We start from the raw sequence: 16,335 nt of genomic DNA on the forward strand, positions 1-16,335 counted from the left end.
ACTTTAATATCAAAAATTAAAATTAAATAATAATATATCAAATTTATAATACGTATCTTTTTTCAATGTTACAAAGAAAACGCATCATTATCAGCATTTTTCCCCTCTATAGGATTGTTATTAGCGATGAATTAGGGATAGAAGAAAGATAAAAAAAATCTATAATCTCTAAATAACTAATTTTTTTTTATCCCTAGGAGATCTATAATCTCTAAATCTCTTACATCAATATATTTTACCTAACTAGATAAAATCCAATCATATTTATAATATATTTTACCTAATTAAATAAAATACAATCATATTTATAATGTATTTTACTTAATTAGATAAAACCAGATAATCTGACACCCACACCCTAGTTATTTTATACTTTATAACAGAGATATGCCTTGAGATAAAAAAAATAATAATAAAGAGTCCCACTGAATTAACTTACAGGAGGTGGCCAAAAAAAGCCATTACTGTTTAGTTTCATATTACTGTAGCAACGTACTCTAGATATTTCCATCTTCACACTTCAGAAATATACAGAACAAAAATTGGACTGTGTTTTCTACTTCTGTTTTCTTTTCCTTTTTCCCCCTTCCTTTTCTGTTTTTTTTTTCTTTTTTTCTTTCCTTCCTTTTCTGTTTTTTTTTTTTTTTTCTTTTTTTCTTTCCTGAGGTATAGCATAAAAGCCATCAATTTATAGCGACGCAGAGTAGGCCAGGCTGAGGCAGGGTGAAGTGAACGCCTTCACCGAGCAGGTACTGTTCGACTGCGACAGTGAGCCTGGCGGGGATGCGGGAGCCCTTGGTGTGGTGTCCAGTGCCAACACATATCATAGCATGCAGTCGCTGCCCGGTAGCCGTAGCTGTGCTCCTCAGGTTGCTCAATTCACGATCTACAACTTGTATAGCTTCACGCACATGAAGACCATGCAGATCTATCAACCGATCTTGTACCCCGCTGATTTTGACTATTCCAGATTTGACAGCCATAAAGATCAAAAAGTTCAGGATGCCAACCTAGTGCTCAGGATTCAATAAAGTCAAATGATCAAAGAAGAAATTAGTTTGGCAGACAGTGTGAATGTACAAACTGGAATTAATTATCAAAGTAATCAAACAAACCAAGTAGTATTTCTCTACCCTAATGAATATACAGGCCAACCCTTGTATGATTCTGATTTACATTGGCTATAATCATATGGGCGTGTGTGTGTGTATCAGAAGGGAAGGTGAAGTGGTAACAGTAGTGAATGGAACTACTGATTAAGATACAGAACAAAGTTAAATAGCTAAAATTACTATAGAATCTTTACAACAACTCAACAAGAACATCTGCCGGCCCAGCAAAGGCAACATGCTCAGATAATTCTAGGGAAACACTTTAAAAATTCAAAAAGTCAGTACAGAACTTGAAGGGGAAAGTAGGAATGAATACACAAGATGAAACATGAACTTCAAAAATGATGAGTGTCCAACCTTTTCTGGAAAATTGTTTCTCTGGCTTTTTGACGAGCTGCTTTCATATGCATGTTGTACAACTGACCCTTGAAACTCAATTCCTTTTCTAGAGCCTTGTTTCCAATTAGATAGGCTTGTCTTGCCTGTCAATATTCATAAAAATAGCTCATTACTACAAACTACATAGCTCAAATTCCCAGCTAAGCACATGTAAGAAAGCATACATCAGTTCATAGTATTTCAAACGTTATAGCAACATTACATAAGCAAACCACCCAAAAATGCCAGTTGATCTTCCACATCTTCACTAACTCTGACAAATCATGTGACATGCCTCCACATTATGATAATCTTATTCCTGATATGGACATGTTTCAAGCATCTAGACTTATTTTTATACTGTTACTTGAATTTTGATGTGTATCTGATTATCTCTTCAATATATTATCATATCTCCAAAATGAACATGTTTGATCTTGCACTTTGTAAAACTGAGACATATCAAGGTGACCCTCATGTACAGAAGTTCATATTTATTTTTCTGGCACAACATTTAATTTCATCTGCTTTGTTTTAGCATATGTATTTCCTTGGACCTTGAGGTGTGTTAGCTAAGTCCAGTATGCTTTAGGTGTAAAGTTTTCTGGATTCAAGAGGTCAGTCACAAGATTGCATTCTATTGAAAATTGATATGCATTTCAAGCTAGAGATATAAGTGAAATACAATCCATTAGCCAAAATAGCAACAAAATAAACATACAACAGGCTAATTCCAATAACTTGTATAACCCACATGTGACTGCAGAGGAAATTGGAGAATTTGACTACATGCGTACATATCTTAGATCTGTTGGTGAAGAAAACTACTATAAGGCTAGACAAACCTCTCTCAACGGGTTAATTGACAATCATATATCATGAAGTTATTTCCTCTGATCTTTCAGAAACACAACAAAATGTAATTTGCATCCAGGGGATATTAAGTGTGATTATTCTTTTAAAACATTAAAAAGAATCAGTCCACCTACCCTAATCTAGATACAAATTTTGAATGGACAACAAAAAAGAAACATCCAGGTAACTTTAAAATGTAACCCAGATTTTCTTGCTGTCCTCAGGACACTGATGATCTGCATTATCTGATTACTATAGATCGCTGTTTATATTACTTGTACTATTTTAACAGGTATCCAACATATAAGAACACTGAAATCTAAACCAGTCAGTTAAACATTCAGCCAACAACATAGAGTCAATCAATCTAAACAGACATATCTCTGTCACTTGTGAATAAATACATTGTCCTCCTACACTAAATGCAATAGAAACGAGCACGCCTACCTGTTCAAAGCATGCATTTCGAAGACGTGTAAAATCACGAGCTTCTTCCCCCGATTCTGTATAAATATTTGCTACCATAGACAAAAAATGGAGAAACAATTAGAAGAAAACCACCTAAATAAGTGGGGATTGATGAAACAATTTTGTTAAATCACAGAGAAGCTACTGTAAGAGTATTTTTACCCATTGCTTCCCCAGTCTCAAGCCAAACAGGAGATGCCCGAGCTGCACTTGAACCACTCCATTTGTCTCCATAACGAACTCTGCCACTACCATTATACGAGCTACCTGACAATCTGGAACTTCTACTTGAACCAGTGCTACCATCAAAGGTACCATTTCCATCATACTTCCAATGACCAGGATCCTGCAATGCTAGTTTTCTAACAGTTGGAGCAAAATCAATGTCACCTCTTAATATACCAGGAGATCTATATGTAATGAAGCCATGTTGGAGATCTTCTCCATCAGGCTTTGGCAAACCATTCTGAGTGTTTCCTACTGGAAGGGTAGGAAAGTCCAGTGGGCTAAAGTTTGGGGTAGCCGAGGACTTTGAGTCAAGGTTTGGGCCAAAACCACTGTCAACTTGAAGCTGCAATATGGAAATTTTACTGTCAGACCTCCTTGCAACCCATTAAATTACACCTGGTGATTAACATACAACTTTTGAACCATTGTGCTATCCTTTAACGCTATCAATAGAACTCTAGCATTTTGTGGCAAAACTTTACAAATGCTTCAGAAAAAACAGCACCAAAAGCTATAAACTAAAATTCACCTCCTTATCTAATTAATGATAAGAAAAACAAAAACTCATTACAAAGATGAAAGCTATTAGAAATGAGTCACCTGGAAATATTATTAGATAAACGTTCATGCATCATCAGTTTGTGATAAGCAGAGCATGTGTTACACCAGAAATAACAGATATATAAATGTGACAAAAGGCAACCAAAGAGTGAATGTACAAACTTCAAACATCACCTTTATAATACTAATTCTGTTTTGATATCTCAGATTTGTGCCAATAAGTGGCAGAGCAAAGTATGTCCTTGCAGTCAAGCTCTCTGTGCATTGCCATTCTATTTAAAACAACTAATCATGATGTCCAACAGTAAAAGAAAAAAAAATTTAAGCCTTTGTTTTTAGCCACAACAGCAACACAATTATCAAATCCTGAATCATCAGAGACTTTCTTTTTTTGCTCTTCATCCTAAAATGATCTCAAATATGCTCAAAATTCTAATAAGATAAAGCCATTATGGTTTGCTAAACGGAAAAGAGAAAGAAACCAAGATATCTCATTTGATCAGAAACAAAGAGACCCACTAGATGAATGAATGGTCGCAAGATATTCTCTGTGCTTCTAAAGTTCTAACAAATTTCCTTTTCCATTCCATCACTGTTTTCTAAACCCTAGCAACATATATCATGATAATACATTTTCAAAAAGCTCATTCAGTAGTTTAAGATGATAAAATTAAGCATTTAAATATATTTCAAAAAATAAATAAGAAAATTTTGGTTTCCAGTAATTCTTCCAGGACGTCAAACAGTCAAAATTCATATTTTTCCACACTTGTAAATCTAAATCCAGATGACATGTTGGTATTGTCAACCAGCAAATTGCACTTGCTGATTTAGGCAGATGTTAAAGCACACTCTTTTAAGCATGGAATAAACAGCAAATTATGGTCCATCCACAGTTCCAAAACCTTCATGAAGACATCAAACACCAATATTTTGCCAAATTTGCTTTTCTTACATATTTACGAGGGAACCAAATCTGTGGCTTCTTAAAGTCTCAACATTCAACACATGGTCAGACATGAAGTGTACTAATTTATACAAAAATAAAATAAAATTGAACAGATGCAAACATACCTCAAGCTGAGCTAGAATCCCAATGGTTAAGTTCAAATCACATCCATTCCCATAATAAACATCTGCAAGACTCTGAGAACCAAAACCAGGGAACTGTGATGACAAGAACTCTATGGGATCAGTGGCATAATTCTCCAAAAACACATTATCACCTATCAAATCACCCATTGAACTGGTATTATGATTCCCATTATAACGATGCTCCTCCTGCTGTTCAGCATTTATGAGAGGATTACTCCATAAATTATCAGCTGAAGTTATTGAAGCAACTGATGGTTGTTCTTTAGCATAGATGGATCCAGGATATCTCATCTTTCCACTCAAGTTAATATTATCAAGAGTCGGAGAAGATAGATCCCACATATCCAATACACCACTAGTGGTCATTGACCCTGAAAATTTTGATTGTCCAACACTATCATGAATTGACAAACCTGCTAGTGTAAGGTGTCCAGGTTTATGCAGCTCATCTTCTCCCATGACTTCAAAGTCAGGAGTGATGTTGTCTGGAAGCCGATGAGGCCAATACTGGTGTACCTCATCATCTGAATTATTTGAAATGTTGGACTCTGATCGATCTAAGACTGATTTTCTAGAAGATCCTGGTAGATCAAGCTTTGGAGTAATTAAGGCTTCAGTGGTTCCATAAGTATATTTAACACATGAAGGAACAAATTCTGCTGCATTGGGATTTAATGCAGTAGCCTTATTCAGTGAACTGAACTTTACGTCTTTGCTGTCTGAAACTATGTTGGATATGTTCATCTTTATCTTACAAAAAAAGAAGTTCCCGGAAGAAGTTATCCCAATCCTGCAGAAAATGTTATGTTTACACATAACAACTACAGCAAGCATACCATACCAATAATAAAAAACACCATATCCGTCATGTATAACAAAAAATAAGGCATTTTTTGTCATAGTTAAGTATCCAACATTCTTCAAGGAGTATGAATGTTTCATTTCAGTAAAGGTTATGGAAATTTTTTATCGGGCTGTTGCAAATTGCAATTGTTTTTGTGTGTATCCATAAACACACTAAGACTGATGAAAAGATACCTAAGTTTTTTTGGGGGGATACTTCATAGACAGAATTCCATCTTTCCACATATGTCAACAACTTCAATTTCATTTTTCCTACTGTAGTTCCATCTTTTTCTCAAATTAACTGGAACCTTATGATCATAATTACGACAAGGAAATTCATTATCGGGCAGTTGCAACTTGCAATTGGTTTTGTGTATCCATAAACACACTAAGACTGATGAAAAGATAACTAGGTTTTTTTTTGTTTTGTTCGGGTGGGGGTGGGGAGGGGGGCCAAAATTCCATCTTTTCACACATACCGACAACTTCAACTTCATTTATCCTACTACAGTTCCATCTTTTTCTCAATTTAATTGGAACCTTACAATCGTAATTCTGACAACTAGTTTGGACCTGTATGCTGGAAACAAAGCAAAATATGAAGCTAAATACTGTTAAGATGCGGAGATCTATACAAATATATCAGCAGTGGCATGTAGAATTCAAGGTTTCAGGTAGGATTGCTCTTCGTATATTTCAATTTACTTGCACCCTTGTCATATTCCAACAGATAACCTCCTTAGCTGTCTATGATTGTTGTGATCTTCCAACATACGAAAGGAACGACTCAAAGTGTGAACATCACCTGCGAACGAAAATTACAGCCCAAAATCACATCAGATCTCAGTAAAGAAACAGATATATGCTTCCAAAAGCCAATCAGCACACCCAAACACAAGCAGCAGGTACAAGGAGGAGAACTCTAAGTAAAAGGGTTCCTGAGGTCCTCAATCAAAAACCGTTCATCCGGCAACTTCAATAAAGACATGAAAATGATCTCCCACGAAACCCTCACCATGAAACACACCAGAGAAGGCCAGATTCGCGGATTTCATCGAAAGAACAGACCAGTGAAAGAAACTTCAAGAACATCAGCCAGAGAAGATTAAAGATAGAAGTTCCCACCTTTTCTGAGATCGATGAGGGGGAATACGGCTGGGAACGAATCCATTGAGTGAAAGGGAAAAGAAGGAAGTGACAACGAGCGAGCTCCTACTCCTTCTCCCTTCTCTGGATTTCACCTCAAAGATTCTTCCCGAGCTTCGGATTAGAAGGTAAAAAAGTGAATCTCCCCCCTGGATTCACCTGCTCGAGCTGGCTCCGCTTAGAATCCCGCCGGCGGTTGTCAATCCCTGGTCGATTTCGCGACTACTGCGGCCGCTGCGAGAGGAAGGGGCTCCATTTCTCGAATCAACGAAGGACGAGGGAACAGAGAAATCCACACTCCCTCCCTCTCTCGCCCGCTCGCTTGTGTTGACGACTAGCCTTATATTATTGTGAGAAAGAGATAGCACATGAACGCTTCCCCTGAATCCCAGCCATTGGTTTATCAGAACTCGAGCACATCTGAACCGTTCCAGCATGCGTGACGATTCGGGCCTCCTCACGTCGTCGTGCATCATCGTGAATGGACGGTCAAGATTAAGGAACCGGTAGGATAAAACGTCTGTTTGCTTCCGGATAAGCCCATTAGGCCTCCAACGCAGGCCTCTTAACCCAATCATATTGGCTAATCATAGTGAACTTTACGAGGCCTCTTAACCCAATCATATTGGCTAATCATAGTGAACTTTACGAGGCCTCTTAACCCAATCATATTGGCTAATCACAGCATCACGATCCGAATCCGTAATGAGGTAGGATTCGTATCCGAATTTGAGAACGGATCAAGTTCACACCCGACCCGAAATCTGATCAACCAAAACCCAAGATCCACACAAACTCGGACCATCAAGCCCGTCACAACCGTAGAAATGCATTTGAATGGTGGATGGTAGCGGAGTTCATTGCCGCCTGCCTGTCTTATTTATCATACAAATTTAAGGGTTTGACCATAATCATCACGATGTTGACTTTTAATACCAGCACATAACAGCACAAGGAGCAAAACGCTCCATTATTCCGAAGCATCAACAGCGCCCACCTTGACGACACGTGTCATCCCGCTAAGCAGCAACCGGGTTCACGTTTGCGTTGCTGGGAACTACGACGGCCCCGCAGCCGCCGCAACTACCGGAACAGCCGCTGCCACAACCGCCGCCTCCCTTGTCACCTGCCAACTTACTGCCACAGCGACTGCCGTACTCGCCGCTACAACCACCACCACAGGAGCCGGAATCGCTGCCTCCAATTATATTTCCACAACCTCCGCCGCACCCACCACCACATCCGCCGCCGCAACCACCAGACTTAACGCCGCTTAAAAAGTTGCCACAGCCACCTCCACACCCACCGCCACAACCACCACCACAGCCACCTCCACAATCGACAATCTTCGCTTCAGTAACTGCTGGGGAGGAGATCTCTTCTGCCTCCTCTTTGTCGGGAAAGAGGGCATTGCATCCTTCTTTCTTGATTATGAATGCCAGTAGGATACCAAGCAAAGCAAACGTCTCTTCTTTGACCTACTTGCCAAGGAGGATAAGTAGTCTGATTACCGATGTCGAAAGTTCAAATCTAGTTTGCAGGTATGAAGCTTGTTACCTCGACAGTGTTTGATTTCATGCTGAACAATGCGACTGCTTTTCCATAGGGGCTTTCAGCTGATAACTCCACAAGTGTGATGAACTCATTGTCATTTCTCGCCTTGCAACATTTGGATTCATATTCCAGCTTTTTGCCGAAGAAGAGCTTCAGCTGTTTGAGCATGAGATGCTAATTTAACTCCTTGCCTCGATAAGCTTGGATGTATCAAAAGGTATTAAGAAGTATATTGAGAAACAGGAGAGAGTTAATCAGAGCAAATGATCGACCTTTATGCTGAAAGATGTAAAAGGTACATTATATCATTGGAGGAGCAGTTAATACTGTCTGTGAACATCTACTGAAGCAGTCAGCTGGTCAATAGATTTAGTGGCTACATGTACTTCTTGATGTCAATAACTCATATGAAAGCTGGTGACTGGTTATATAAAGTGGCTTTGTTAGTTCTCATCAGTTATCTCATACTAAGAAACTGACATGAAATGGCTGTGACATTCTCTTGTTTGAAATGCATTGACTGTTTTGAAACAATTTCTGGCCATTTAAGCTCTTACGTATCTACTTTTGGCTCTATGAAGGGTCTCATACCATGCTATCTTGGTATCTATTATATTTGCTTCAATCCCAATCTTCTTCGATCTTCCCATCAAAGTTGCCTTAGATAGCTCGGTTCTTCTTTGACTGATCATGTTTGTAACAGATATGTGACATTTAGATAAGGATATTATCTATGAAGCAGTTGACTAGTTTAACATGTAGCAGATTTTATGACAGATGTCACTCTCAATGTGAAGAGAAACCATACAAAGCTAAGATGAAGCCTCCAAAACAATCTAAATTGTGATGCAATTCAAGATCTGGCAGCAAGCATGTAATCTGTTTATCTTAGTAGTCAAAATGGACCTGAAGTTCAGTCTTGCAAGTATATTTTGTACATTTGTTTTGCTCTTGAAAATGGCATTCAAGGATAGCAGTTGGAACAAAGTGCACATCAATCAAGAATATTTATATCCCATTCTTCATTATGAGTCTTTCGAGTTCCTATAGATCAGCTTCACAAATGCCTTACAGGTTGGTAGCCAAAGAGGAAACCTAATAGTTGTTGTTGCATGATTAATCATTTTTAGCCATTAAAGAGCACCAGAAGGCATCATATAAGAAGTAAAAAATATCAATAGAAACATCAACTTTCATCATGATTTAGTAGTTCATAGAACTTATACTTGATGAACTTACCTGGGGATCACCTTTAATCTCAAATGTATGTGCATCTTGATTTTTTTCCTTCTCAACAACTAGTGAGATATTATAGTCATTCAGTGACCACTTATTGTCTGCATACTCTGCTAGCAAGCATGGTTTTCTCGAAAGTCTTGATATGCCAACAACTTCCTTCTTTGAAGCAGTGGTGTTTGTCTCTTCTGGTTTCTCCAAATTCCTGTGGAGTTTAAATTAACAATCAATTAATTTTAGTATCTCATATATTTTGGCAAATCACGGATATTGAGGTGACAGAATATTTTAGATAGGAAGCATAAAATACTATTAATTTCCCTACCATTCTGATAATATTCTTTCATTATATTCTAAATACATGCCACACGTTACCACACTAGAAAGAGACTAGGTGGTCCTCAAGTGACAATCATAGGTACAATACCATGTGACTGCATACGAGTGTTAGCACATATGAAAACCAAGGATAAGATGAATGCATTTGCACCTTCAGAAAACAACAATATCTGGCTCAAAATAGTTCAACTACATCCATATAGGGATCACTTTATTGAGCTAGATGTGCAATGAATACCTGAGTTGTAGACAGATGACTTCATCACCATTATGATCAAGGAAACGGGTCCAACTTTTGATCCTTTCCTTCTCCTGGAGTGGTAAGGTGGAGACAGGATGTGACTTGAGCATGCGAAGTTCAAGGGGAGCAGGAACTGGAACAGTAAAAGACACAGCAACAAATAGACAAACTGGTTCAGAGTCCACAGTTCCTGATTGAGGCTTCAATTCAAACCACTTCTCGATGGACAATTTAGAATCTGGATTCATCAAGTCTTGAAGGGCAATCGACGTTGTCCCAATAGTTCTTGCTGGCACGGATGAGTCAATCTTGGAATCCGATTTGGACATGAGGGCCAAAACAAGCTCCCCTGTAGGTTCACATTTGAAACTAGCTGAATCTCTCTTACCAGTTTCAGATTGAATGCCTAGTGTACCACCATAGAAGAGCATATCTGGTTTTTTCTTACTAAAAGATACAAACAAGTCACCGTGTTGACCGTCTGGCAAGTTTTTTATTCCCACAATCTCCAAAAGCACCTGCAGAAAAAAGAATGATTGCAACAAAAAATTTGTGAAGCATAGATGGTACACTTTAATTGCATGTATAGCCCCACTTCATTGTTATGGATTTCAGAAGAGATGTGCTTAATGCTTATCTTGATAAAGGATGGCTCAATGCATGAGGATCTTCAGAGAATTGATGTATGTAATCAAATCTTTTACCCTACAAGTAAATAAACTGTTTTCTTGACTCAAACATGATGGTTGCAAATGAGCATTATTACTGTTGTACCAAGATTCATTTGGTGCTTGTCTTGACAAATCTTTATGTTTATATAGATTCCATTACTGCTAGTATTTATTATTCTGAAATAGCACAATCATATTACCAAAAACAAAATTAGTATAGGATCTCAGAATCAAATTCACTAAAAGCTTCTGCAGCCTGAAGCTGCAAAGCTTGATTGACAGTTTCGATTAAATCTATAAAGACAATTGCATAATATCTGATAACCATTTTATAAGAAAATAACCATTGTTTAACGATCTATCTTTTTCAGTTAGAAATCAAAGGAACAACTTAAACAATTTCTGAATCCTACCTCGACAACCATCCGTTGAGGAAGCACAAGGTGATTCTGAGATCTGTAAGGGATAGTTTCATTTACTTCCAGATGGCTAGAGAAATCCGATATCACAGGAGAAGGGCAATTGCCTCTGTACATTGTGCCTGCCTTCCTGTATCTCAAACCGTATGTATCTTCCCATTGCTTGGTTGTTTCATTAAAACCAACATCAAGTTTCTTTCCTTTGGACCTGTCAGAGTCTGTGTCATCATGCTCCAGTACCTTCCCAAGCAGCTTAATCATGTCGTTACAGTAAGAAAGAGGATGCAGCTGGTGAGAATGCCATATGAGATCTATGTCATAGGCTGGCACACAGAAGAGTTTCTTTGACCTATTCCGCTTTGTCTTGATCAAATGCAGAAACCCCTTGTATCTGGCCACTGCTGCTTCAAGAAAACGGTTGTCATGCATGTATGGTCTTGAGATCTATCAGTAATACGATTGAGGTCAGAAACAAATAGCAATGAAACAAATAGCAATCCCAGAATGTAAACAAAGATCATAAATATTCAGATGATGCAGATGAAAAGGCATTCCGTATTGTTCAGGCAAAATTATACTGCATAGTATGGCAATATAGAGATCTTATGGACTAGTATTAGAAATTTAATCAATCAGTCAACATTAGTGTAATAGAAATGAAGAATGACATAGATCATTCAAGCATGAACTGAGTGAACTTGCTACTTGGCAAAGGATAATGTTTGTATCTTTCTAAATGTAAAAGGGATCATACACTACACAGGGCATAGAAACATCTACAAACTCCAAGTGATAATCCTTGGTCACGTTATATAGCATCAAAAAGGTGAGCTACAATTGAAAAATATCTAAATCATATCATTCGCTTGGTTGTTCCCAAGTATTTGCTACCAAAAAATTCTCTTAAATAATGTGAAAACCATCTTTGGAGGAAGCTCGATATTGATCTTTACATGGAAGTCAGCAAATCACAGTCAGTATTTTTCTTTTACCATTTCTTTATGTTATGTGCAATTGATAACCACCCAAAATCATCAGAAATCTTGCTCACTATGCATTTATAGCTTAACACATTGTGCTTTTCTTGGTTATCTCAAAAAATGCTGGTCAATGTTTGCAGTGTAAATATTAATATGCTCATTTGTTTGACCAAAAAGCATGGCACATATGAGTGGGTCCTTTACGTTAGCAGCCTCAGATGCTGCTATATCTTTTACTGGACTCACATCCTTAACGTATGAACGCTAGACAAAGTAAGACACAAATAAGAATATGTAAATGTTTGCAAAGTACACCATATGTTGCTATTGCTGAATTCATTCCTGTTTCTTGCATTTAGATAAATAAAGAATATCAATCACCATAAAACACTAGATTAGAACCTTGGATATCTGCGGCGGTATAGAGGAAAAAAGACACTAACGGAGCTACCTGGTAGCAGAAAGAAGACTGCCTTTTAACAGCAGAAACCAAGTCATATGTAAAAGCCAAAGCAGCTCCAGGGCACTTATTGAAAGTCTCCTCTGAGAAAGTACTGCTGCAGTCAAGCTCAAAAGGCTCCTCTGGGTACAGCTTAGACCATTTCTCTGACATTTCATGTTTGGATTTCGCTTGCAGAGAGGATATGACATTATGGTTATCCAGGATCCTCCCAAAAGTTTCTTCGCAATCCTTCGTGTATTGAACCTGAACATGAAACAGAATAAGAAACTGTCCAACAAGAACCAGAGAAAGAAACAGTTGTGCATGAGAATTCAATTATCAGAAGTGATAATAGATGCCCACCGGATTTAATCGATGACAATGCCATATCCATTCACAGTCCAGAGGAACATACAGAGAACCATCTGTTGTTCCACATTCAGAGTGTTTGGCTAGCAGAGGAAGCCAACAAGCCTTGTACCTAGATAGCAAAGTGGCCATACATCAAAAGAAAGGAAAAAAGGACTAAAGGAGTACTTATTGCCATCTTATTCTCACATTATGGCATGTCAAAACATAGAACCTGGATCTTATTCTCCAAAGGTAAAATTCTTACAGTTCAACCTTTTCTAAGAAAGAAGAGAGAGACTAAAGAAGGAAAATCTCACTATCAGAATTTCCAGAAGTGCTCACATAATTTCATGATTTCCCTTGAGTCACAACAAGCTTCTAAAGATTATTTGTTTAGCCACATTATGAAAGAAGGTTAGATCAAGAACTACTAGAACAGTCTATGCATTTTTCACATCAAACTCTACAAGTTCAATTAGCAACTCTATTCTGCCAGTGTGGTATGATAGTTGTCAGGATCAAAGTATTTGGATGGATATGTAACAAAGAACAGATGAGTCGATGCAAATCTGATCTGAGTGATGTGCAATAACCATGTGGAGATCTGGGACCGTATATGGTCTACATGTCCAGTCACCAGAGAAGGGTGGTGCGACTGGGATTAAAGAGGAAGCAATGCACCTCTCTTTGTGTCTTTCAGTCAGCTCGCCATTGATACCATCTCTCGCAAGTCATGCAACTACATCAAATGAAAAGTTCAAAGCTTTCATTTGGGCTGGTCCTGTACATAGTAGAATGAAAGAACTAGGTTTATGCAGCCCTCTGTTCCATGGAACCAGGTACCACGAATTGGATGCCATCTTAGCTGTGTAATATATTTTTTTTTTTGTACTGGTTCAAAGTAGAACTTTGACATATATATATATATATATATATATATAGTTGGACCACTCCTCCCAGAGAAAGATTAAACTAAATCATCTTAGCTATGTAATATGTTCTCCTTTGTACTGAACAGAGGTAAGATCGTTTTATATAGATACTTCCTTTGGATCTACTACTCTTTGACTATGTCAACCCTTATGATGAAATGGGCCACCCAACTTGCTTTTAGAAAATGTTTGTGCCACATTATATCAATAGACTGTGCTGCAATAAGATAAGGTACGTCGACCACTCATTGGACCATTTGATTGTCCAATTAATGAAGATATCATTTAACCCATTGGTCTTATCCCTCAGTTTTTGACACATCATCTAATGGACTCCTTTATCCTGATTGTTCATTTGGCACAAGAACCAAATGCTCTCACTCTTTTCTATGCATATTCGCTAAGCAACGACGTTGACTATTTTTTTACCCCTTCACCTATCCAGCAGATTGAATAAGAAAGCCGTATATGGCCAGCAAAAGGCTTGCTTTGGTTGGGTGGCAAACTCCAAACAACAACATCAACTTAGGTTATTACAATCTCATTGTTTGATCAAATAAAAATCCTTTTAGAAATTCCTGGCCACTCTCACCACAAAAATAGGTTCAAAGTTCGATTTTTATGTTCCCCTGATGCGATCTTCAGCATCGGAACTCGTCATTTACACCCTAACACAATGAAATTGGCAAGCAAGTCCGTACCTGCGGATGGCGTGATCCAACAAGGGGCCGTCGACGTAGAGCCACCTCCGCCGGTCCACCGCCGCAAGGAACACCAGCTGCCGCTCGGCGGCTGCGACGAGGTCCTCGCTGATGGCGATCGTCTGCGCCTCGAGCCACGCCGACGCCTGGTCCTCCTCCATCTTATCGCTCCCGCGACAAGCTGTGACAAGACGAACAATCTGCGAGAAATTACTACTCCTTGCGACTCAAAAGCCAGCAAGAATTTGGAATCGACGAAGATCCCCAACCAAAATTGAAGCCTAATCGACTGCCGGAGGAGATCGAACCAAGTGGAGGGATCGATCACCTTTCGGGTGTGGCGGGGAAGTAGTGCGAGGGATCGGTGTGTAGCGTTCCCTCCATATTTATGCTATGCCGTGGAGAGGTGAGGCAAACGGATCAATACGCAACCAACCTTTCGAAAATTATAAATATGCCCCTAAATATTATATTTATATTTATATTACATTATATTATATTAAAATATGTGGATCAAAATATTAATATTATATGACTATCAATTATATAATTTAAATAATATTTTTCTTTGTTTGGTAATAACTAGCCCTTCCGTAAAATACTTGTTATATCAATAAATAAATAAAAATAAAGAATTATTCATTAATTAATTTATTCATTAGATAAATTATGAGTGATTGGAGCTGAAAAAATAAGATCCGAGATTTTGTGAATATCTCATAAGAACTAGAATGATTTCTTGAGAAAAAGAAGTTCTTCTTTTTTAGTTTTTACTGAAAAGTGCCTGTTATTTTTAATTTTTTTAATATAAAATATTATATTATAGTATTTTTTTTATATTATGTTAAAAGTGTTTTCCTAGTGTTTACTGAAAATATAAAAATACTATAGAAATGGAGGGGAAAAAAATTATAGAAAAAATAAAATAAAAATTGAAGGAAAAAAAAATCAATTCAAAGATATTTCATATATTAGATAAAAATAGAGGCATTCTTAGATAATTCTAAAAACATATAACACTCATAGAAAAAAAATCGAAATAGATAGATTTTTTTCAAGAATTCGCTTATACTAAATGAATATATATATATATAGTAGAATTATATAGTAAAGTAAAAAAATAAATTACACACACACACACACACACACACACACACACACACACACACACACACACATATATATATATATATATATATATATATATATATATATATATATATATATATATATATATATATATATAATGCAAAATAATACACACACATATATATATAATCATAATCTTGAAATTACAAAGTATAGGAAGGGCAAAAGAGGGTCGCATGTACTGCAATGACAAAGATGAGTGTACTACACACATGCAACTGAATTGAAGTGGGTGAAGTGCAGGCGGAGAGGAAGACAAAATTAGTCGCATGTACAGCAATTAGTGATCATTGTACTGCATATGCATCTTTAGGTGAAGTGCAGGCGGTGACAAAGTAGTAGTTTTAGATAGTAAGTTTATCTACTTATTGATGTAGAATTTGGATATCTTTTAATCAAATACAAATTAATTTGGATAGAAAAATCAAGTATTTTGGTGCACTGTAATTTATATTTGGCTCTTGTATTTTGTATATCAAATACACCGAACAAAATTACCATACCATTTAATTATAATTGACTCGTATGGAAAATTGATAGCCAAATTGTATTAAATACCTAGATAGCACTTAATTTATTCATATCTATATCTTATAATTCCTAATGATAATGTAGTAAAATCATCCCTATC

The 16,335-nt window shown here is 37.3% G+C and overlaps 2 protein-coding genes across 6 annotated transcripts; both read right to left on the reverse strand.

The window, feature by feature from the left end:
• Positions 1-763: 763 nt before the first annotated feature.
• Positions 764-7,353, reverse strand: LOC103994772 (polyadenylate-binding protein-interacting protein 7). Of its 4 annotated transcripts, XM_018830290.2 has the most exons (7): positions 6,669-7,353; positions 6,179-6,348; positions 4,677-5,487; positions 2,976-3,384; positions 2,793-2,863; positions 1,470-1,594; positions 764-961 (listed from the first exon to the last, which is right to left on the reverse strand). In XM_018830290.2, the coding sequence occupies exons 2-7, from the start codon at positions 6,196-6,198 to the stop codon at positions 904-906; spliced, it is 1,494 nt and encodes a 497-aa protein (XP_018685835.2). In that variant the 5' UTR covers positions 6,199-6,348; positions 6,669-7,353; the 3' UTR covers positions 764-903. The 4 variants fall into 4 exon arrangements, with proteins under 4 accessions (XP_018685835.2, XP_018685836.2, XP_018685833.2 ...); XM_018830291.2 differs by lacking the exon at positions 6,179-6,348; XM_018830288.2 differs by lacking the exon at positions 6,179-6,348 and having other exon boundaries at positions 4,677-5,518.
• Positions 7,354-7,502: 149 nt separating this feature from the next.
• Positions 7,503-14,969, reverse strand: LOC103994773 (glycine-rich domain-containing protein 1). Of its 2 annotated transcripts, none has more exons than XM_009415202.3 (9): positions 14,825-14,969; positions 14,556-14,736; positions 12,935-13,052; positions 12,581-12,835; positions 11,144-11,593; positions 10,057-10,577; positions 9,483-9,684; positions 8,247-8,399; positions 7,503-8,167 (listed from the first exon to the last, which is right to left on the reverse strand). In XM_009415202.3, exons 2-9 carry the CDS (start codon positions 14,714-14,716, stop codon positions 7,709-7,711), a joined length of 2,319 nt encoding a protein of 772 aa, XP_009413477.2. In that variant the 5' UTR covers positions 14,717-14,736; positions 14,825-14,969; the 3' UTR covers positions 7,503-7,708. The 2 variants fall into 2 exon arrangements, with proteins under 2 accessions (XP_009413477.2, XP_009413478.2); XM_009415203.3 differs by having other exon boundaries at positions 14,556-14,755.
• Between the last annotated feature and the right edge of the window lie 1,366 nt (positions 14,970-16,335).

The sequence above is a fragment of the Musa acuminata genome, chromosome BXJ3-8 (assembly GCF_036884655.1).
Source record: "Musa acuminata AAA Group cultivar baxijiao chromosome BXJ3-8, Cavendish_Baxijiao_AAA, whole genome shotgun sequence".
In the NCBI taxonomy this organism is placed as follows: domain Eukaryota; kingdom Viridiplantae; phylum Streptophyta; class Magnoliopsida; order Zingiberales; family Musaceae; genus Musa; species Musa acuminata.

Bases quoted from the DNA above. Each gene is read 5' to 3' on its own strand.
- LOC103994772 (XM_018830288.2), bottom strand. From the start codon at position 6,714: ATGGATTCGTTCCCAGCCGTATTCCCCCTCATCGATCTCAGAAAAG. The intron at 2,864-2,975 runs GTAAAAATACTC...TGTCTATGGTAG, and splicing joins TGAGACTGGGGAAGCAATGG to CAAATATTTATACAGAATCG. The intron at 962-1,469 runs GTTGGACACTCA...AATCTGGAATAG, and splicing joins GAAACAATTTTCCAGAAAAG to TCAAAATCAGCGGGGTACAA.
- LOC103994773 (XM_009415202.3), bottom strand. From the start codon at position 14,716: ATGGAGGAGGACCAGGCGTCGGCGTGGCTCGAGGCGCAGACGATCGCC. The intron at 13,053-14,555 runs GTACGGACTTGC...TTTGCTATCTAG, and splicing joins TTGGATCACGCCATCCGCAG to GTACAAGGCTTGTTGGCTTC. The intron at 11,594-12,580 runs GTAGCTCCGTTA...TATTACTGATAG, and splicing joins AGTCTTCTTTCTGCTACCAG to ATCTCAAGACCATACATGCA.